The sequence below is a fragment of the Carassius gibelio genome, chromosome B14 (assembly GCF_023724105.1).
Source record: "Carassius gibelio isolate Cgi1373 ecotype wild population from Czech Republic chromosome B14, carGib1.2-hapl.c, whole genome shotgun sequence".
In the NCBI taxonomy this organism is placed as follows: domain Eukaryota; kingdom Metazoa; phylum Chordata; class Actinopteri; order Cypriniformes; family Cyprinidae; genus Carassius; species Carassius gibelio.
The window spans coordinates 10,364,568-10,388,287 of NC_068409.1; the positions used below are offsets into that span (position 1 = coordinate 10,364,568).

The window sequence follows — 23,720 nt, forward strand, 5'->3', positions numbered from 1 at the left end:
ATCAACATTTAATTATATTATAGTTGATGTTTGTGAAAGCTTTGTGTTCTTGTGCCTCCAGCAGCCATCAGGACTTCATTGACCAGGATCCAAAGTGCATAGTTTCGAATCTGAACACATTGTTCCATGTCTAACAACTGTGCAACTGCCATTAGGTTTGGTTTCTCCCATTCTCTCTCTCTCTCTCTCTCTCTCTCTCTCTCTTTTTCAAATAATCAGTTTCCTCTTTCTTATACCCAACCTCCCTGTGCAATGTGCACTGTACCCTTGACCTTTGACTCCATACCAAACTGGAATTATTTTACATTGGTTTCACTATTTTAATCGCAATTTTTACTGCAATATATGACTGTGCCAGAAATGAATACATTCCTATGGAAATAAATGACACACAACATGAATTGACACGTAAACTGAACACAAACCAAGTTCAAGTCTTAACAGCACAGACATCCTCCATGTTTACATCAAAACTGGCATGCATTTTTAACAGTCTCTGCAGCAAGACAACATGCAAACATGCACAACGGACCTGCACATTTGTTCCAAAGACAGAGAAAAAAAAAGTATACCTTCAGTTTAACGAATATACAAAGAGCATTAATCCAAAACATCTGAATACAGGAATTTTTCATCAGAAGACTTTAGATTCTGCATACTGTACAAAGTACAAACCTTCTCCATTCTTCAAAATGCTGTCTTGTCATTAAGATGTGCAGCATAACCCAATTAATTGAAAACATGGTCCTCAAATGAGACCCACTAACATAAACACATATTCAAAGCGACTGGATGCAGTTACACTTTTGACAGGAAGCCCCTGAGGTTTCCTGTGTTTAGTGTGAACAGGGCACTTGATTATCTGATGTGTACCTCCAAACGCCCAGCAACAAACACACTGTGAAGTGGTTTAAGGCACTTAAAGTGACACATAAAGAGCTAAAAAGCAGCAAACAAAAGCACCAGAATTATTCTTGCAGTGTTACTTTTGTATCATTGATATATTAGGCTATAATAGTTTTGATTAATATTTTAAATTGGATTCTATTTTTTTTTTTTTTTAATGTGTAATTCAATGTTAATTATTATTATTTATATAATTTTATATTTAGTTTTAGTAATTTTCTGTTAGATTTAACCACATTTCTACGAGACTGATTTAACCACTGTTAGTTGTTCTAGTTCGTTTTCCTGCCGTTTATGAAAAGTATCTATCCCGTTTCCTCATTATGTCATCAGTACTTGACGGGCAAGATTCATAACAGCCATTTTGGGTAGTGATGGGTCGTTCGCAAATGAGCCGACTCTAAGAGCCGGCTCTTGTAGGTGAACGACGGGAGCTGGCTCGCATATCTGAAGAGCCGACTCTATTAAAAAAATATATATATAGCCTATAGAAATTAAATCATTATGTAATAATGAAATAATGGATGCACTTTATTGTATTTAAAATAATCGACTAATTCAAAGAACAAAAAATATATATTTAGACTGTCTGATCAGCCTCACATTCTGTTCCTGTCAATCATACACAAGGTTTCAACCAATTATACGGCATGAGGGAGGGGCCAAGCCATCACACACAGTCTCAAACTCAGAGGAGAGGAGAGGAAAAACAAAAAAAAAGCAGGAAAATGAGTCGGAAGCACAGCCGCATTTGGAATCGTTGTAATGATCATAAGCCCCTCGAAAGTAAGGCAGCTTGCATTTCTGAATGCAAATCTCTCATAAAATAAAAATATGAACAGCATTGTGTGTGTGTGTGTTCATGCTAGTTATACAATACATAACTAGTGAGATAGTTCATGCTGACTATATAACATGCCAAAAAAGAGGGACCAGTTTAATACTTTTAGTTATTTATTTTTCTTTAATATGGGTTCTATTATGTTGTTCAGATTCAGATTATTTGTTTTGTAATGTTGTTTCTATACATTCAAAAGTTTTAATTTAAATGCAAATGTTTAATAGTATTCTTTTTTCATAACAAATCAATGCATTTTTAAAGAAATTGTGAGTATGATTTAATTGAATAATTTAATTAGAATAGTTTTCACACCAATCATAGTAAAAACATTATTGTTTTTTAAAGAGCCGTTGTGAGCCAAAAGAGCCGGCTCTTTTCAGTGAGCCGAGTCAAATGATCCGTCTCACAAAAAAGAGCCGACATGCCCATCATTAATTTTGGACAATGTAAGTCAACAAAATACAATGAAATCGTTTATAATCAAGAAAAAAAAAAATCACGGAAAAGTTTATTCATTCATAATATGACTCATTCAGTATCAGAGTTCAGACAGTAAAGAAAACGAATGACCAAAAGAAACTCTTTTATTTTAATTTGCCTTGGAAACAAAACAGAACACACCCTTTTGTTTTTAATTTGACAATATGGTCTGTCTTGAACTGGTTTTATTTTATATCTTTGCACTTGTGTAAAGAAACTACAAATCTGGTTTTCTTTCCCCAGTCCACAAACATATGTACATCTGTTGTCTGTAAGTGCCTCACTTTTTGCCATTGAGAAACAACACAACTGAACAAAACAAACATGCAAACCAAAATGTAATTCAGCATGCAATTTCAACAGAAAAAACTAAACATGTCATTGGAGTGGCTCATGGTATCCATAGGTGGTTCTCACATGGAGAAATGGTCACTGATCGGCGGTTTCTCCACCCACTGGCCATAGCCCTTCCTCCCCAGGTAGGACTTCAGAACACTCTTTGCTTCCTGGTATGGCTTTGCCATCATCTTGGCGTTCAATAAAAAATGAGATGGTCAATATTAAATGTCCAATCCAAATATGAACTGAAAAACTAGCAGCAGCTGCAGCAGAAATTAAGGCTACGTCCACACGAAGCCAGAGCTTTCCCTATCCAATCTTTTTCCCCCCTCATCTCAAGAAATATCTGCGTCCACACAAAGCTAACACAAAATGTAGTAGTATACATGCCAGACCAGTCGCTGTAATTCTGCCAAAAGAGATACACTAAAAATGGAGAAGACTTGGACTATGAGCATAAACCTTGCGTGCTGTAAACAAACGAACATGGAACAATACATTGATTAATCTGTGTTAATGTTAGTTAATAAAAATACAATCGTTTAGATTTTGTTCATGTTTTGGTTCGTGAGGTAGCGGTGTCTGATTAGGGGCGAGACATGGGCTGTAGATGTCATAATTTCAGAAAATATACAGACTGGATGTCTACACGAAAAAGCAAGGGCGGTGTTTTCAGATTTATCCACTCTTGGAACCGGTTAAAAAAAAATATCACTGTCCCAAAATGCTGGCTCCGTGTGGATGAAATGCCTATACAATACAAAATGTATGCGTATAGAGCGAAACGCATCTCCGTGTGACGGGGGCCTAAGATTTCTTCTTTTACAACTGACAAAATTTTGAACTTTTTTTTTTAATAATTGTGAACCATTGTTTCCATGGTGTTCCTAGGGTGTTCTAGGTTCTAATATTGTTATAAAGATATTTTGAGTTGGCTAGCATGTTGTCAGCTTTATCATAACGTAGGAATCCATGACTGATCAAAATACAACTGGAACTGTGTTATGGCTTAGTGTGATTATCAAATCGCAAAGACTGTAATTGAATTAAATAAATACACGTGTTTCATGTTTCTGAGTGAAGTGTGGCACTGTGTTCATTTACACACAAGTAGTATAACGACAAAATAAAATCTTGATAGTTTAACGTTTGACAATGGGATTGACAGACATAAATAATAGTACTGTAAATTTTACCGTTATGCTGTACAATAAAAAAAATTGATAATAAAATATTAAAATACTAATATACTAATGTTTTCATATGCAAAAGAATATTTCCATGTCAAATTCTGCTTTATTTATCCTGATATTTTTTCTCACTTTTGACGCAGGATAAAATCCATGCTATTAAGGATCAAATGAAATTGTACATGCTTTTTATAAATTAGCTCCCTGAAAATGATTGACACATCTTAAATTGCGATTTTTTTGCGAGCAAAAACACATTGCCCCAAATCATGTAGCCCTTCCTGAATGCAAATAAGGCCAAATGCCTTACCTTGGCCTCCCTGTAGGTCACAGCGGTGAGCAGCTCCTCTCTCTGGGCCTCTTTAGCTACCAAATTAAACCGACTCAACATCGCTGCTTTGCAAAGTCGGCTAGCCAAGGCTGGACTGCTCTTAAATGGAGAACTGAAACAAACACACAAAAATTAGGCTGAAGACATGCCAAGCTTATTAATAAGACATGGCTATCCAACTTATCCTGAAGAAAATTATATAAACACAACCCTTTTGTTTTTGCCCCCATTTTTCATGAGCTGAACTCAAAGATCTAATACTTTTTCTATGTACACAAAAGGCCTATTTCCCTCAAATATTGTTCACAAATCTGTCTAAATTCGTATTAGTGAGCACTTCTCCTTTGCCGAGGTAATCCATTCACCTCACAGGTGTGGCATTTCAAGATGGTTCCGAAAACCTGTCAGTATCTAGTGTGATCACTATTTGCCTCATGCAGTGCAACACATCTCCTTCACAAAGAGTTGATCAGGTTGTTAATTGTGGCCTGTCTAAGGCACACCTGTGCAATAATCATGTTGTCTAATCAGCATCTTAATATGCCACATCTGTGAGGTGGATGGATTATCTCGGCAAATGAGAAGTGCTCACTAACACAGATTTAGACAGATTTGTTAAGGGGGGGGGGGGGGTGAAATGCTATTTCATGCATACTGAGTTTTTTACACTGTTAAAGAGTTGGATTCCCATGCTAAACATGGACAAAGTTTAAAAAATTAAGTTGTACGTTTGAAGGAGTATTTCTGTTCCAAAAATACTCCTTCCGTTTTGGCCCAAGTTTCGGAAAGTTTTTTTCGAGTATGGCTCTGTGTGACGTTAGATGGAGCGGAATTTCCTTATATGGGTCCTAAGGGCACTTGTCCCTGAAGATCGCGCGCTCCCGTATAGCAGAGCAGAGCAGAGACATTCACTGATCAGAGCGAGAGACCGAAATGTCACAAAAGAAGTGTGTTTTTGGTTGCCAGGGCAAGAAAACCCTGCACAGATTACCAAAAAAAAAAAAAAACAGCATTAAGGGACCAGTGGATGGAGTTTATTTTTAGAGAGCATCAACGGAGTTGTGCAAGTGTTTTTGTTTGTTCCCTGCATTTCGAAGATGCTTGTTTTACAAACAAGGCCCAGTTTGACGCCGGATTTGCACATCGTTTATTTCTTAAGGATGATGCAGTCCCAACGAAAAAGTGTCACGATCTTGTGTTGGAACCGCAGGCGGTGAGTAAAACTGCTTCAAATATGTGTTGTTAACTTAACTATCGGCGCGTAAGCACATCAAGTAAACAACATGCGATATTGGCATCAAACTGCACTTTCCACATGTACACCTTCAAAGAAAAAAAAAATATTTTCCAAAACCGCTAAGCAAATATATACAGTTTCATTACATACCATATAGAGACGTTCTGTTGTAGTCGTTGCTGCTGCTGCTCTTGTTCAATTTCAGCCTCGGGATCTGATTCTCGATAAATATACGCTGAATCTGACTGTTAGCCATGGTTTATTTTGGATGATGTTTTTTTCCTCACGGTAATGTCACAGCTTCCAGGCGCTCTCAACTCAAAAGCCTACTCGCGCTCATGATTCTTTAGCTCCGCCCACACATCACGCCTCCAGCCACTCGTGTTTTTCCAAAAAAAAAATAAAAAATGGTACAAACTATCTTTCTCTTATAAATATAATAAAACTAAAGACTTTTTGGAGATATGAAGGATGCAGTACTACTCTATAGGTACTCAATATTAACAGGAGATTGAGTAAAAATGAGCATTTCACCCAACCCCCCCCCCCTAACAATATTTGAGAGAAATAGGCCTTTTGTGTACATAGAAATAATCTTCGGTCTTTGAGTTCAGCTCATGAAAAAAAGGGGCAAAAACAAAAGTGTTGCATTTATAATTTTGTTCAGTGTAGTTTTTGTAACTTGAATGGGCAAAGCTTCCAGTGTCATTCACTTTTCATTCAGTTATTTAATCTATAAAAAAAACAGCTTGTTATTCTGCTTGATATTGTAACTGGTTTTGTAATCATAATATTTTTAAGAATTAGTTCACCTAAAAATAAGATTTTCTGAAATTGTACCTTCAGACCATCCAAGTTTTAGTTGGTTTCTTCACCAAAACAGATTTGGAAAAATTTGAGCATGACATCATTTGCTCACCAATGCTCCTCTGCAGTGAATGAATGCCGTCAGAATAAGTCCAAACAGCTGATAAACACATCACAATCCAAAAACTATACACACCCCTTGACAATGAATGTTCTTTGAAGATAAAAGCAGCATGTTTAAGAAATTAATCCATCATTAAGACATTTTTACTTCAAAGCACCGTTTCCAGCTAAAATACGAGTCACAGAACAAGTCATCTTGTCTGAATCAGGAGAGAAATATGCACAGATCAAGCATCATTTTTTGTTTAAAATCAAGTTTAAAATTAAAGCACTCACTTTGATGGATTTCTTTCTTAAAAACATGCAGCTTTTCACTTCATAAGATGTTAATTGATAGACTGGAGTCTTGTGGATTATTGTGATGTTTTTATCAGCTGTTTGGACTCTCATTTTGATGGCACCCATTCACAGTCTTAAATCTACTCAAATCTGTTCCAATGTAGAAACAAACCACATTTTTGATGGCCTGATGATAAGTACATTTCCAGCAAATTTCCATTTCAGGTATTTACCTACAGACGCTAATGAATCAGATGTCTTGCACACTAACATAAAATAGCTTTTTTCCTTGTTGCATAATGAAGTCAATAAACATATAACACTCACTCTTCAGTAGACTTCCCATCTAGAGCATTGACTACCTCCACCAAAAGGTCTCCATGGCTCCAGTTAAGGCTGAGGGATTTCTGGGAAGGGTGCGCATCCGGAGGCACAGCTGAGGACACCAAGCTGATGTGTGGCCGGTAGACACAGTAGTACAAAGGAAGCGCTGAGGTGATGCCATCCACACGCTGGTTCACTGCCATCTCCATACCGCGAGTATCGCTGCAGCTCCCATCGCCTGAGCAAAACAAGTACAAAATGCATTAACAGCAACTAAACTGATCATCACTGGGCTTTACTCCAACTCACCAATGAAGATGCTGCTCACATAGACCGGCTCAATGAAGTGGCTCAGTAGCGCCCCCTGGAAGCCTAACACCTGCCACTGCATGATCTTATCTGTGGCCGACATACTGACCACATGTGAGCCCATCTGCTCATACGAGCTGGAGAACTTGGAAAAAACCTTCCCTTCCACCACCGCATGAAGGCCGATCTGATAATTCACCTCCCACGCAGAGATGGACAGAGGATTGAGGCGGCTAAAGAACAAAGATGACAACTGTCATTTATCTTCAGAAAATCAGATTTGTAATTCAAGAAACCTTATTTTGTCTTTTGCTTGAAAAGTATGTTCATGCCATACTTCTTCAATATAAAGGCCACAATGCATGCATGCACAAAGGCATATAAATAAAAGCACAATCATTTATGTCAGACTTTAACCATATAAAGCCTACTATATCATATTTGATACAGTAAATGGCTCTAAATGATCAATATGATCAAAACTTCTGTCTTCTGAATGATGATTTGTTCTCTTTTAGCAAGTACATGGCATTTAGCATAATGGTACAAACATCCATCTTCAGCTGCTAGTTAATGTGTTTCTCGGCTGTGAAATGTTTACAGGTTTTTCTTCAATAAATGTAATAACTTTTATATTGTTAGTAATATTTCAAGACTGAAGCAGCTTAGCTTTACTTGATTATCCATATGTTATTATTATGATTTTTAAATCATGATAATCAGGTTTCTGAGGAACATTTATTTGTTTCAAACGATTCAGTTCGATTTGGTGAACTGGTTCAAAAGAACTGGTTAAATCTAATGATTCATTCGCTAACCGGATATCACTACACTGCAGTGAACGCACATGCTGAATATTTTTATTAGTTTTGGACCAAAATGTATTTTCAATGCTTCAACAAATTCTAACTGACCCTCTGATGTCACATGGACTACTTTGAAGATGTTTTTATTACATTTCTGGATATGGACAGTATACCGTACATACATTTTCAATGGAGGGACTGAGAGCTCTCGGACTAAATCTAAAATATCTTAAACTGTGTTCCGAAGATAAACAGAGGTCTTACTAGTTTGGAACGACATGAGGTTGAGTCATTAATGACATCATTTTCATTTTTCGGTGAAAAAACACTTTAATATCGTGTTGTTACCTGAATGATCCACACTGTGTTTTTTTGTTTAGTGATTAGGGGTGTAACGGTTCACAAAATTCACGGTTCGGTTCGATACGATACACTGATGTCACGGTTCGGTTCGGTACGATTCGGTACGTTTTAGACACAGCAAAAATTAAAAACATCTCAACTTTTCAGAATCCCGCAAGCGCACCATGGGTCATTTGACAAGAACTAACCAATCAGCTTCATCCTTTCCCGTAACAACGTTGAAAGCTCAGCTAAGATGAAGGAACAGCTGATCATAGTTGTATATGGATTGCAATTTTGAAATAAATTTAGTAGCAGAGCTTGCCTACTGCAAGCGATTTTTAGAGCTGCAAATCCATTTATCCTTTGCTGAAATTTCCACGTCTTCATGGAGAGAGCACGTCATGGTTGCTTAGCAAAGACAGACGCCTCATGAGCGCTTCTGCCCGAAAGGAGGAGAAAGACGCGCCTAGCGTTTTCCAAGCGTTTTTAGGCGCGATATGTGAACGGCCCCTAAGGCGCTCGCTCACTCAGCACGCGCTGAAGGCTTGTTGCAAAATGTCTAATGCATTTAACAGACCAGAAATAGAAGATCCTCCAATAACCAACAGGTTTGGTGTTTGGGTGCACTTCGGATTCCCTGTAAGCTATAGTGGTGATGATAGAATGAATGGTAAATAGTAAGGTCTCATATCCGCGGCTATAACGTAAGTGTAGCTTACCAATCGCTGCGGTGATGTCTTTTACCCTGTTTGAATCTGTTGGAAATGTCTGTATAAATGCTGCAGGGATAGTTTGTTGCGTGTATGTTTCTCCTTTTTTTCGTCTTTTCCCAGATACTAACACACTAAGGTGATGTCGGCGTAAATGAGTTGACATGTTTTAAGTATTCCCACTGGTGTTTTTTTTTTTTTTCCCGCTGGTGTACCCTATTGTCATGTAGCAGATGCGACCATTGTTTTTTTTATCCACCACTCTCTTGCCATCACCATTATAGCTTACAGGGAATCCAAAGTGCACCCAAACACCAGACCTGTTGGTTATTGGAGGATCTTCTATTTCTGGTCTGTTAAACGCATTGGCCACCGCGTACCGTGCATGAACTGCTCGCTCACTCAGCGCGTGAGCGAGCGCCTGACTGAGTAGCCTAACATAAACATATAAGTTGGTGTTTTTTTCTTCTTCGGGGGTGTCAGGGGTGTTGCCTGTTACGTCGTTTGGGTTATTGGGCTACGTTATTGAACGCATATCATTATACTCTCACTTTCTTTTCATTTTTTATATATATATATATATATATATATATATATATATATATATATATATATATATATATATATATATATAATTAATTAGTCCAATGAACGGTTCAATACGAATACGCGTATCGTTACACCCCTATTAGTGATAGCTGTTCATGAGTCTCTTGTTTGCCCTAAGAGCCAATGGTGAAAACTTCTGAACAGAACAGAGATGTATACATTTTTCTTATTTTGCATTTCATATGTTTTTATTTAGTACTGCCCTTCAGAGGCTACAGAAGTTAGATACATGTTTCTCAGAAGACAAAGGGCCAGTTTTACTAAACGGGGCAAACAAGCGCAAGAGCGCAGTTCCATAACAGCGCCAAAGGCCATGGAAATTCTGGAGATTCTGGAGATTTACTAACAACACGCAAATTAAATAACACAGACGTGACATCTCATATTTACATATTGACCAAGTTTGTGTAGTCGTGAATAAACAAAACAAAAAAATAAACCACAGTTCATTTAAAAAAAAACGGAGGCCAGAAAATTATGATGTGAGGATTTAAGAGATTTGGTATTGCGTGACTCCTAGTTGAGGTTTCAAAGTTACTTTTAATTTCCTGATGCAAATTAAAAATAACATGGCTTGGCAAGCAATAAGTTCTGATAATGTGTTCTGGTATTCTCTTCGATACAGAGTTCTATATTTCTTTGCGGCCTGGTGAAAAACCAATTGGAAAAACTAACAGAATGCATAGTCGACATAAAATAACTGCTAAATTCTGAGGTGTTAATTACAGGACCTAAAAACCCTAGGTGTGCTATTTGATAGCAATCTTTCCTTACAAAGCCACATTTCTAGCATTTGTAAAACTTCATCTTTCTATCTCAAAAAAATATATAAATTATGACCTATGCTCTCAATGTCAAATGCAGAAATGTTAATCCATGTGTTCATGACGTCAAGGTTAGATTATTGTAATGCTTTATTGGGTGTTTGTTGTGCACGCTTAATAAACAAATTCCAGCTGGTCCAAAATGCAGCATCTCTTCTTACTATAACCAGGAAGTAAGACCATATTATCCCGGTCCTGTCAACACTGCACTGGCTCCCTATCAAACATCGTATAGATACCTAACATTTTTCGGGAGGCAGACACACAAATCTAGATGAAAGACCCATCTCTTTAACCTGGTTTACACATAACACACTAATACACTTCTAATATCCAAATTCGTTAAAGGATTTTTAGGATGCATTAATTAGGTCAACCAGAACCGGGAACACTTCCCAAAACACCCAATGTACTTGCTAAATCATTAGAAGAATGGCATCTACGCTAATATTAGTCTGTTTCTCTCTTATTCCGAAGTCACCGTAGCCTACAGATCCAGTCTGTATCCAGACCAGATGGTGGATCGGAACCAAGAAAGAACCTCTACAGCCCTGAAAAAGTGTTAATTTTTGCAGGCATTTTTTAATTTAGTCTTAGTCTTGAGACAAAAATTAAAAGTCTCACATTTTAGTCACTTGAGTCTTTTATAGTTTTAGTCGATGAAAAGTCATTGCATTTTTGTCAACTTTTAGTCATTACTTTTAGTCAATAGTTTAAGTCAATAGTTTTAGCAAAACTGTAGTTACCAAAATTTAGGTCAGCGGGGCCCCGGTGAAGGTTGTACCAGTGGGCCCTGTTTGAAATTGTTTAATTTGTATGTTCGTTTATTTTTATTTATTTGTTTACACAATGTTTAAGTTTTTTTCAAGTGTGTAGGTGTCAAGGTACAGAAACCAAATAATTAAATGTAAAATAGCCCTGGATAGTCTTCAATGTAAAAATGAAATATACAATCAAACCTACATTTATTCAGACACCTTCAACATTTCTCACATTATTACAGTTTTGCTATATATATAAAAAATTATATCTGGTGTCTGAATAATTTTTGGTTTGAATGTTAAAACTACAAAGTAATTCAGTCAAGAGAAGTGAGTGATTTATTTATTATAAGTGTTGGAAACAGTTCTGCTGTCTAATATATTTGATGAATAAAAGGTTAAAAAGAACTGCATTTATTCAAAAAAAAAAAAATTCTAATAATATATTTTCTTTACTATCACTTTATCAATTTAACACATTCTTGCTGAATAAAATTATTGATTTCATTTAAAAAAAAAAGAAATAAAAAAATTACTGACCCCAAATTACTGACCAGTAGTGTATATTGTTATTACAAATATACACTATGTAAAATGTGTATATTGTTATTATATGTGATAATGAATAAATCCTAAAAATTCAGCTTTGCATCATAGAAATAAATGATAATTTAAAGTATAATAAATTTAAAAACAATTATTTTAAATTGTAATAATATATCACAATATTAAAAATTTTTCTGTATTTTTGATCAAATAAATGCAGGCTTGATGAACAGAAGAAACTTCTTTCAAAAACATTTAAAATAGTAATGTTTCCAAACTTTTGGTCTGTACTGTATATTATATATATACACACTCACCTAAAGGATTATTAGGAACACCATACTAATACTGTGTTTGACCCCCTTTCACCTTTAGAACTGCCTTAATTCTACATGGCATTGATTCAACAAGGTGCTGAAAGCATTCTTTAGAAATTTTGGCCCATATTGATAGGATCGCATCTTGCAGTTGATGGAGATTTGTGGGATGCACATCCAGGGCATGAAGCCCCCGTTCCACCACATCCCAAAGATGCTCTATGGGGTTGAGATCTGGTGGCTGTGGGGGCCATTTTAGTACAGTGAACTCATTGTCATGTTCAAGAAACCAATTTGAAATGATTCGAACTTTGTGACATGGTGCATTATCTGACCTCAAGCAGCAACAAGGCATTTTCGCCAACACAGGACTACCGCATACTGGATGTTTTTCCCTTTTCACACCATTCTTCGTAAACCCTAGAAATGGTTGTGCGTGAAAATCCCAGTAACTGAACAGATACTCAGACCGGGCCCCGTCTGGCACCAACAACCATGCCACGCTCAAAATTGCTTAAATCACCTTTCTTTACCATTCTGACATTCAGTTTGGAGTTCAGGAGATTGTCTTGACCAGGACCACACCCCTAAATGCATTGAAGCAACTGCCATGTGATTGGTTGATTAGATAATTGCATTAATGAGAAATTGAACAGGTGTTCCTAATAATCCTTTTGGTGAGTGTATTTATTCAAAGAAGCACAATTAGACAAATACAATAGACATACAAATTAAACAAATTTTTTAGATACAGTAGGTTTTACTTAACATGTATACATTTATTTAACATATTTTTTGGGTAATATTAATGACAGATAGGGGTTTAATTTGGAATACTGTTCTTTTAAGATGGAAGGCATATATATATATATATATATATATATATATATATATATATATATGTACTTTAACACTCACTATTCTAATTCTATTATTTAAAAATTTTGTATTCTATTTCCTTTTCATTTATTATGCAATTTTATGTGTGTGCGTGTCTGTGTGTGTGTGTACGTGTAAAGATCTCTAACACTAGCTTGCTCTATTCTTTTTTTTATTCTCTCCGTTTTCTTTTTATTTATTATATTATTTTAAATCCCATGCTACGTGTACTGTGTTAACCTAACTGAGACTTGTTATAGCACTTATATATCATTGCTCTTTTTGTTGTTTTTGATTGCTTCCACTGTCCTCATCTGTAAGTCGCTTTGGATAAAAGCGTCTGATACATTAATAAATATAAATGGTAAATGTATGAAATACAGACACACGTTCAGTTTTCACACACCTGTTCACGTTCACTTAATCAATAACCTAATATATTTACGTGAGATACTCTACACGATAAACATTTGGACTGTTGTGTGTGTATTTGAGCGCTGAGAACTGATGGCACACTGTATATGATAACTGAGGAAGTGGAGCGTGCGTGGGCGAGAGAGAACACTTATATCAGCGCGATTTCGCCTAACCCCCATACATTAACTTTAACCCCTTTCTAGGCACGTCCTTTTTTGTCATGGAGACAGAAATGACATACCCAAAATAAAAAGGTTTCTGCTCATGATTCTTTCTGACTAGATACATATTCAACATATGTTCACAAAGCTGACACTTTAAAGGTTAATGTTCAGGAATCAGAATCACTCAGACTGTTATGATAATAGAGATATATAAGCTCAAACATAAAAACAAAAATAAAAATATTAAAAACATATTTTTTAAATGTATTTAAAAATGTGTTAATGTAAGATATGAGTTTAGAAATAGAGTGTAGCTAAAGCCACAAGTCTTTCAAAACTTCATTAGAAATTTCATAATCTAATCTGTAAAACTGTGAATTTTATGAAATATTTTCTAAGGCCATGTCATGTGTGTTTTTTAGAGAAGGCAAATCAGACTGATTTATGGCCCTTGTCATCCCTGTAAGATCTCACATGTAAACTCTTCTGTGTATTTTGTATGTGTGTTGGCTTTGCAAAACTACCCGATTCGTTGCATTGTTCTCACCAAACGAGTCTTTCACACCTCTGCCAGGTATGACACATTATCCGCATTATTCTTTTATCATTATTCTTTTGTTTTTATTCCACCTTTATTAGCCTTGATTGTGGTTTTTCAGGCTTTACAAAGACACAAAGCAGCGATCTCACTTCAGTCTCTCTTTGCATTTAGCCCTTATTTATCAAAAGTCTTACTATAAAAATACAACAAAACATTTTCTTATGAGCTTATGTGAATTATTGAGACAAAAATGCATTATGAAGAAGAAAAGCACCTGCTATTAGTAGCATCGGAGCTAACGTTAGCATCAAGCTACATCAGACAATTTATGAAATTATTAGTACACTTTTACTCAAAACTCACTTTAAACCCCGATCGAGTGTTTATAATAACTTCCTTTAGCGATCAGGGGTGGAATTTGGTCATTTACTGTTGTAAAAATATGTTATTTGTAGCCTTTTTCATCGCTGCACAAGTTAGCATTTCCGATGTACATTTTCGATTTTTTTTATAAAAACGCCCCAGATCTCAAGAAATTCTCATACCAAGCTTTACTATCGTAATCGCGGGTTTATTATTTGGATATTTCGTGTGTACAGAGGTGTTTCAGTGTTGTTTTGGCCAGATAACTACCAGGAAGTGTACAGGAAGCATGTGACACGATCTGACGCTGTCCAGATATGACACTCTAAGATTGACGTTGGGAAGGCCCAATCAGAGTCTGAGTCACACACAGCACGAGCTGTGACCACTGCACGCACACACAGATCGCTGGGAGAGGCTGTTTATCATCAGATCGCGTAAAACCGTGGAAAATGAATAGAAATGACGATTCTGTCTGAAGAAATATGAAGTAAAGATTTATTATTTTGCACTCCTGACATAAATCACTAAATATCTGTCACTGCAACAATGTTTTATCAAAATATTGGTCAAATATCGAAGCTAGAGTCTTTAAACTTTCAATTGATGCACAGTTTGTCCAGATGAAGTAAGACAGTGATGTTTAATGTGCTGTGAAAGTGAAACAATAATAAACTGGGGCCGTCGGTGATGTTTGCACGTAAAGGGGTTAAAGGTCCCATTCTCCATGATCTCATCTTTTAAACTTTAGTTAGTGTGTAATGTTGTTGTTAGAGTATAAATAATATCTGTAAAATTCTTAAGCTCAAAGTTCAATGCCAAGCGAGATATTTTATTTAACAGAATTCGTCTACAAAAAACAACCTGTTTGGACTACATCCCTCTAATTCCTGCAGTAATTACGTCACTAAAACCATTTTTTGACTAACCTCTGCCCACAGGAATACACAAAAAAGGGGGCGTGGTCTTGTTGGAAGGGTTGTTTATGGACCACAACCGGTAAGTGTATTTTTAATTTAAGTTGGTGCGTTATAACAGTTTCTGTAACTTATTACACAAAGGGCAATGCTGTTTAGCTTTGTTAATTAGATGGTAGGGCAGTACAGAAAAATCTAAATTAAATGCGATTTTCATGCGCATCTCGTCAGTATAAACACTCCTGTGATTATAAGTACAACTCCAGCACGTGTGTTCAGATCAGGATTGCCAGGTTTTCAAAACAAATCCTGCCCACTTGTTTCTCAAAACTAGACCAATCGCGTTTCCATGAGGGTTACGTGCGCTCAGCTGGTGTCGAATCACAACACAGAAACCGCTGGCACAATCAGAACTCGTTACGTATTTCTGAAGGAGGGACTTCATAGAACAAGGAAGTCATCAGCCCGTTTTTATGACAGTGAAAACAGCGGTATACAGATTGAATTGTGTGAAAAATACTGTGTTTCTTTACGCGTGAAACATCAACACATGTTATATTGCACACTGTAAAAACAATCAAAGCTTCAAAAAAAGCACGAAAAATGGGACCTTTAAGTTAATCGACAACGAATTGTGACTCCTGGGAAAAACAGGACATCTGGTCACCTCATCCCTACCCCTTCGGGTGCTGAGGCCATTGTTTCAGATCACTAGTTCACGTTTTATAGGCCTATCCATTCACTGCAGCTGCTATACTGACCAGATGCAAACAGCCCTTATCCGATCACAATCCAATGACAGGGACGCACATTTTAAAAGACAATAGCCTATAGGATGCATTTTGAATGTCCGGTAGACCTCAAATAACATTATAGTCCAGTCTCATCTAGTTAAAGAAAATGCGGCATCAATTTTGTCACACTACATTATTTTTAGCTCGTCAACGTCTCATCTTAGTCACAGAAAAATTTTTCGTTAACGAATATTTTTCATCACCATCTTCGTTAACGAAATTAACAATGCCATGAAAGACAGCGGAGACCAGGACAACTAGAGCCCAAGATACAGGACCCCTGTAAAGACCTTGTCTAACAATAACTAACAATATGTAAACATCTTTGTGTGAAATCTCTTATTCAGGTCAGTACTAAATAAAAAATAACATGCATTTTGTATGATCCCTCTTACTTTTGGTAAAATAATTCTGAACCTCAACTAAATATCACCCTACTAACACATTATTAGAGATATAGAGTGAAAACTGATATTTATATAATTTTACGTAAGTATCCGCTACAGTGTTATAAAGATCTCATTGATGTACAATACAATCAGAATTGTCTCTTAATGTATCAGATATGTAACTTAAGTGTACGTACAGTTGAGACGGTATCTGCGCTGCTCCTTTGGGCAGTTGGCTCAGGTAGAGGTGTAACGTGAAGTGATTTTTGAGGCTGAGGAGTTTCGTGGTCTGGTCCTGTTGAAAGACTGACTTTTCCTCCAGAGCACTATTCTTACTGAAGAACAGCAACAGGTTCCTGTACAGAAACCTATGGCACATTTAAAACAAATTTAAATTCCACTGTGAATAAATATTGTGAAATATTATTGCAAATTTAAAATAATGGTTTTCTATGCGAATATATGTTAAAATGTAATTTATTCTTGTGATAAAAGCAGAATTGTCAGCATCATTATTCCAGTCTTCAGTATCATATGATCCTTCAAAAATCATTCTAATATGCTAGTTTGTTGCTCAGGAAACATGTCTTATGATTATGTTAAAATATTTATTTAGAAAACGTGATGCATTCTTTGATTCTTTGATTAATAGAAAGTTCAAATGAACTGCATTTATTTGAAATGGAAATCAAACGTTGGTCCTTCACCAGCCAGTCGAACACATCTACTTTCAAGAAATGTTTTTAGAACATGAGAAACACCAAATTCAGTCAAGTTTGTCCAAACCTTTGATGGCAGTTTTAACAAAGTACAAACCACAGTCCAAAATACTTTAAAAATAGATATTCATGGGAATTGTAGCTGGAACACTTGCAACTAAAAATCCCGCTTACCTCATTAATGATCTCCGCGCGGTTACTGCTGCATGTGAGTCATGCAGGATTCTTCCTGTGGGTGCAGGACTGGATTTGGTATTCGAACTGCCTGTGCCAAGAGCAACAACCTCACATCCAGCAGCTGCAGATGAAACAAAGGGCACTAGGGATTAGATCAAATGAGTGAACACTAGCTAATGGATAGTCCATCAGCAAGTTGTGCTTGTAAATTTTTGGCTGTTATACACTAAAGTTTAATAATTAGTTAAAGGTCTAGTTCACCCAAAAATGAAAATTTGTGGTTTATTTGCTTACCCAAAGGGCATCCAAGATGTAGGTGTTGTTTCTTCAGTAGAGCACAAACAGAGATTTTTAAAACAAAACTTTGCAGTCTGTCAGTCTTACAATGGAGGTGAATGGGAATCACGGCTAAAACATACAATAAACAAACAACAAAAAAACCTGTACAAACAAAACCATTGACACTCAAATTGACCACTGACACTCTATCTACAATCTCAATAAGGAGTGTCAATGGTCCACTTGAGAGAAAGTGGCATTAACGCACTTATAAGTCTGCGACTCGCCGTAAATCAAGAAAAAGAAGATGCATCATGTGCAGGCTTGTGTTGTGAGGAGGCGCTCATTCAGTTCGGACAGTTAAGGCATTGCAGTGCATGAGAGGTTACAAAAAAACCTATTTGAATACTGTTCAGTTTCTTGCAAAGACCTAGCATTTTGTGTCTTTACACATCATTGTATCGTCAAGAGCGGCAGGGTTTAATTTGCTTTTGTTTGTGTATTTTTTTTTTATTATTGTATGTTTTAGACATGATTTCCATTCACATCCATTATATGACTGACAGACTGCAATGGTTTGTTTCAAAAATCTGTTTGTGTTCTACTGAAGAAACAAAGTCACCTACATCTTAGATGCCCTGGGGGAAGGCAGATAAACATTTTTGGGTGACGTATCCCTTTATTGGTCACCAAGAGATTTAAAATACTCGGTATACTCACATCATATAAAATCATGGAATTTCTTGGTAACAAGAAAATATTTCAAATGCCAAAATTCCATTCTAACATAAGTATTATGAAGAGTGTAAAGTAAATGACAATGCTTGAAAAAAGTCAAATATTGTAATTGTTTTATCTATCACTAATGTTTCATTTACTGTTTTTGACAGCATTGTAAAATATATTTATTTTTTAAATAAATTGTGTCTTTATTCAAAATAAAGGTTTTCTATTTAAATTTCTATTTCAATTATAACTTATTTATTTCCTGTGGTGGTGGAATTATTTTGGTAAGAGTTATAAGCAACAACAGAATCTACATTATACTTGAAAAATATACATGTGCTGGTCATATAATTAGAATATCATCAAAAAGTTGATTTCACTAACTCCGTTCAAAAAGTGAAACTTTTATATTATATACATTCATTACACACATACTGATATATTTCAAATGTTTATTACTTTTAATTTCGATGATTATAACTGACAACTAAGGAAAATCCCAAATTCAGTATCTCAGAAAACTAGAATATTACTTAAGGCCAATACAAAGAAAGGATTTTTAGAAATCTCACCCAACTGAAAAGTATGAACATGAAATGTATAAACATGTACAGCACTCAATACTTAGTTGGGGCTCCTTTTGCCTGAATTACTGCAGCAATGCGGCGTGGCATGGAGTCGATCAGTCTGTGGCACTGCTCAGGTGTTATGAGAGCCCAGGTTGCTCTGATAGTGGCCTTCAGCTCTTCTGCATTGTTTGGTCTGGCATATCACATCTTCCTCTTCACAATACCCCATAGATTTTCTATGGGGTTATGGTCAGGCAAGTTTGCTGGCCAATTAAGTACAGGGATACCATGGTCCTTAAACCAGGTACTGGTAGCTTTGGCACTGTGTGCAGGTGCCAAGTCCTGTTGGAAAATCTGCATCTCCATAAAGCTGGTCAGCAGCAGGAAGCATGAAGTTCTCTAAAACTTCCTGGTATATGGCTGCATTGACCTTGGACCTCAGAAAACACAGTGGACCAACAGCAGCAGATGACATGGCACCCCAAACCATCACTGACTGTGGAAACTCTACACTGGACCTCAAGCAACATGGATTGTGTGCCTCTCCTCTCTTCCTCCAGACTCTGGGACCCTGATTTCCAAAGGAAATGTTAAACTTACTTTCATCAGAGAACATAACTTTGGAGCACTCAGCAGCAGTCCAGTCCTTTTGTTCTTTAGCCCAGGCGAGATGCTTCTGATGCTGTCTGTTGTTCGAGAGTGGCTTGACATCAGGAATGTGACAGCTGAAACCTATGTCTTGCATACGTCTGTGCGTAGTGGTTCTTGAAGCACTGACTCCAGCTGCAGTCCACTCTTTGTGAATCTCCACCACATTATTTAATTGGTTTTGTTTCACAATCCTCTCCAGGGTGTGGTTATCCCTATCGCTTGTTTGAGGTCCTCTGTGTTAGATGTCTGTCCTGATTCTCATGTTCCTGCCCTTGCTTGTCTCTTGTTCAGTCGTCTCTGGATTGTTCTTCTCTCACACGGATTATCTTCACCTCTCACAGATCTACCACCACCGTCATCTCTACCAGCGCGCTCAACCCACCTACTCACCAGTTTGTGCTGCCATCGAGGTCCCTGCGTCACTCTCCAACCTTCATCCATCTCATCTCCTTACAATAAACTGTCAACTTGCATTTGCCTCCTGTCTTCCATACTAAACCGTTACAGAACGATCTGACCATTATGGAGGCAGCGAGTAGTCATCATTCCACCCTCGAAGAGTTTCTCAGCGCCAGTGTTCGGAGGATGGACTCCCAGGAGAGGAGTCTTAACGACACTGGTCGCACGGTTCAAGCCTTGGTGACGCAGGTGTCCGAGCTCACTCAACGGTTCCAGCTACTACGAGCTCCAACTGCGCCGCCCACACCGCCTGTTCTCCCAGTACCATCGGAGACCCGCTCCCAGCCGGAACCATGTCTCCCGATCCCGGAGACGTACTCGGGTGAGCCCAACTCTGTAGAGCATTTCTAACCCGCTGTGACATGCACTTTTCCCTACAGCCCAGAACCTTTGCTAATGAAAGGGCCAAGGTGGCCTTTGTGCTGACTCTACTCTCTGGGAGGGCGGCATTATGGGAGACAGCGGTGTGGGAGAACCAGGATCCATGCTGCGCCTCATTTCAGGCACTCTACGCCGAGGTGAGACGGGTCTTTGATCGGGCCGTCGCAGTACGGGAGGCGGCCAGGAGGCTGGCGGAGTTACGCCAGCACGAGAGATCCGTCTCGGACTATTCAATCGAGTTCCGGACCCTGGCGGTGGAGTGTCATTGGAATGAGGAGGTGCAGTGGGACATGTTCCTGCATGGGCTGGCTGACCGCGTCCAGAAGGACTTCAATGGACTTCTTGAACTGGCCTTGTGGGTCGACGCACGTCTGACACGGATGGAGAGGAGGAGCTTACCCAGCACCACATCCAGGGGACCGTCAGACGTGTGATTCAGCGGCGGGGATGTGGCCAGCCCCTCCTACGATCACAAGCCCATGCAGGTAGGGCGAGCTCGGCTTTCCCGGGAGGAGAAGGAGAGGCAGAGGTCCCTTGGCCTGTGCTTCTACTGCGGGGGAGCCGGACATCAAGCTTACACCTGTCCGGTAAAAGGGCCAAGCCCGGTAGTACGTATGGGGCTACTATCGGGTGGGATCTCCGCCAAGAAGACCTCATCATCATCATCTACGCTCCTCCCGGTAAGACTGAGGTGGTCAGCACAGACCCACCACTGTCAAGCACTACTGGACTCAGGGGCAGAGGGTAATTTCATGGACAGCACACTGGCACACAAGCTCCACATTCCCCTCAGACCCCTTCCGCACCACAGCATGGTTTACGCCCTCAATGGACAGCAACTCCTTACCATCTCATACATCACTGAAGACATCACTCTCATCACATCTTGCAATCACTCTGAGACTATTTCCTTTCACATCCTTGACTCTCCCCTGGCACCCATTGTCCTTGGGCACCCATGGCTCTTCCTCCATAACCCCAAAATAGACTGGTCCTCAAATTCCATTCTGTCCTGGTGTAAAAAGTGTCATGAGTCTTGTTTAGTGTCTGCCTGTCCATCTGTGTCTATGTCTGTGTTACAGGAGGCAGTGGATTTGTCTAACGTGCACGCAGAGTACCTCCATCTGAAAGAAGTGTTCAGTAATTCTCGTGCTGCTTCTCTTCCTCCACATCGTCCCTACGACTGTGCCATAGATTTATTGTCAGGTAAGTCTCCGCCTAAAGGCAAATTATATTCACTTTCTGTTCCGGAAAAGGACGCTATGGAGAAATATATTTCTGATTCTCTAGCTTCCAAGTTCATCCGCCCTTCCTCTTCTCCTGCGGGGGCGGGGTTCTTTTTTGTGGGAAAGAAGGACGGATCACTGCAACCTTGTATTGATTACCGGGGACTGAACAACATCACGGTAAAGAATACTTATCCTTTGCCGTTGATGTCTTCGGCCTTCGAGAGGTTGCAGGGAGCGTCAATTTTCACAAAACTTACGCAATGCTTATTATTTGGTTCGGATCAGGGAGGGGATGAATGGAAACCGCTTTTAACACCCCCAGAGGGCACTTTGAATATTTGGTTATGCCCTTCGGGCTTTCTAACTCCCCAGCGGTCTTCCAGGCACTCGTCAACGACGTGCTGCGAGATATGATTGATCAGTTCATTTATGTCTACCTGGACGACATATTGATTTTTTCTTCTTCTCTCCTGGAACATGTGCAGCACGTTAAACGAGTGCTTCAGAGATTGCTAGAGAATGGGCTTTTTGTCAAGGCGGAGAAATGCACAGTCAATTCCATTTCTGGGGTATATCGTGTTGACTGAGGGAATACACATGGATCCCGAGAAAGTTAAGGCTGTGGTAGAGTGGCAAGTCCAGTTTCCTGTAAGGCCCTACAGAGGTTTCTGGGGTTTGCTAACTTCTACCGGCATTTTATTCACAACTTCAGCCAATTAGCCGCATCTCTGACCGCCTTGACCACCCCCAAGACTGCGTTCAGGTGGTCAAACACAGTTGAGCCTGTGTTTGCCAAACTGAAGAGCTGCTTCATTTCAGCCCCTATTTTGATTACCCCTGACCCTACACGTCAGTTTGTGGTGGAGGTCGATGCGTCGGAGGTGGGGGTAGGAGTGGTGTTATCACAATGTTCTCCCTTAGACGACAAGGTCCTTGTGCATATTTTTCATATCATTTATCTCCTGCCGAACGGAATTACGATATTGGTAACCGAGAATTGTTGGCAGTTAAGATGGCATTGGAGGAATGGCGACACTGGTTAGAAGGATCGGGGGTTCCTTTTATAGTATGGACTGATGACAAGAATTTAGAGTACATTAGCACCGCCAAAAGGTTGAACTCCAGGCAGGCTCGATGGGCACTTTTTTTCGGACGTTTTGACTTTACTATCTCGTACCGCCCGGGTTCCAAAAATATCAAACCCGATTCTTTGTCACGTATTTTTGACCATTCCGAACGCCCGTCCAATCCAGAGTGTATTCTTCCTGAGACATTAGTGGTCTCCACTCTCACATGGGAGATCGAATCGAAGGTCAGAACGGCCTTAGAAGGGGTAACGCCTCCGCCCGGGTGCCCACCAAACTGCTTATTTGTGCCGGAGGGATTAAGGTCTAACGTTATCCAGTGGGGACATTGCTCTAATGTAGCTTGCCATCCAGGGGTTAACCGCACTAGATTTTTTTTCAACTTGCATTTGCCTCCTGTCTTCCATACTAAACTGTTACACGAATACAATAAAAAATATTTTTGGATGACTCGTAACCGCGGGCAACCGCCGGCGACCGAAGGCACCCATTCATTTTGGATCAACCCGCACATCACTGACCCACATGCAGATTTCCCTTGTTCTGTTAACAAAACCAGATGCGCGGGCTCAGATCATAGACTGTATAAGGATCAGATATATGCTGCCTTACAATGTGTCTCCTCTCGCTCAACCTGTGTCCTGTGCACTCACAACTCTCTCTGTGCTCATGCGCAAGATATTAAATATTTTCGCACCTTTCTATTTATAACCTTTTCTGTTCTCATCTTTTTACAGCGTGCAGGGTGAACGTTCTGTTCCATTAACATGGACTCTTAAAAAAAAGGCTACGCATCACAGACAGAGTGTGTGAACCTGGAGTTAGGCATATGCCCAGTCTGCTCTGTTCTCGTGTTCCACTTGGGTGCGCTGCATCCTGATTGGTTCAGATAACATA

General features: G+C 38.7%; 1 protein-coding gene across 3 annotated transcripts in view; it reads right to left on the bottom strand.

Moving 5' to 3' along the window:
- Positions 1–2,313: 2,313 nt before the first annotated feature.
- The window catches only part of adad1 (adenosine deaminase domain containing 1 (testis-specific)), a 35,206-nt gene continuing 13,799 nt past the window's right edge, over positions 2,314–23,720 (bottom strand). For all 3 annotated transcript variants that reach the window (XM_052574614.1, XM_052574615.1, XM_052574613.1), the window contains exons 7-12: positions 17,442–17,565; positions 16,746–16,916; positions 7,167–7,399; positions 6,861–7,095; positions 4,067–4,199; positions 2,314–2,754 (exon numbers count right to left, since the gene is read on the bottom strand). In XM_052574614.1, coding sequence (XP_052430574.1) covers positions 2,641–2,754; positions 4,067–4,199; positions 6,861–7,095; positions 7,167–7,399; positions 16,746–16,916; positions 17,442–17,565 — 1,010 coding nt within the window. In that variant the 3' untranslated portion in view covers positions 2,314–2,640. The remainder of the gene's footprint in view (positions 2,755–4,066; positions 4,200–6,860; positions 7,096–7,166; positions 7,400–16,745; positions 16,917–17,441; positions 17,566–23,720) is intronic.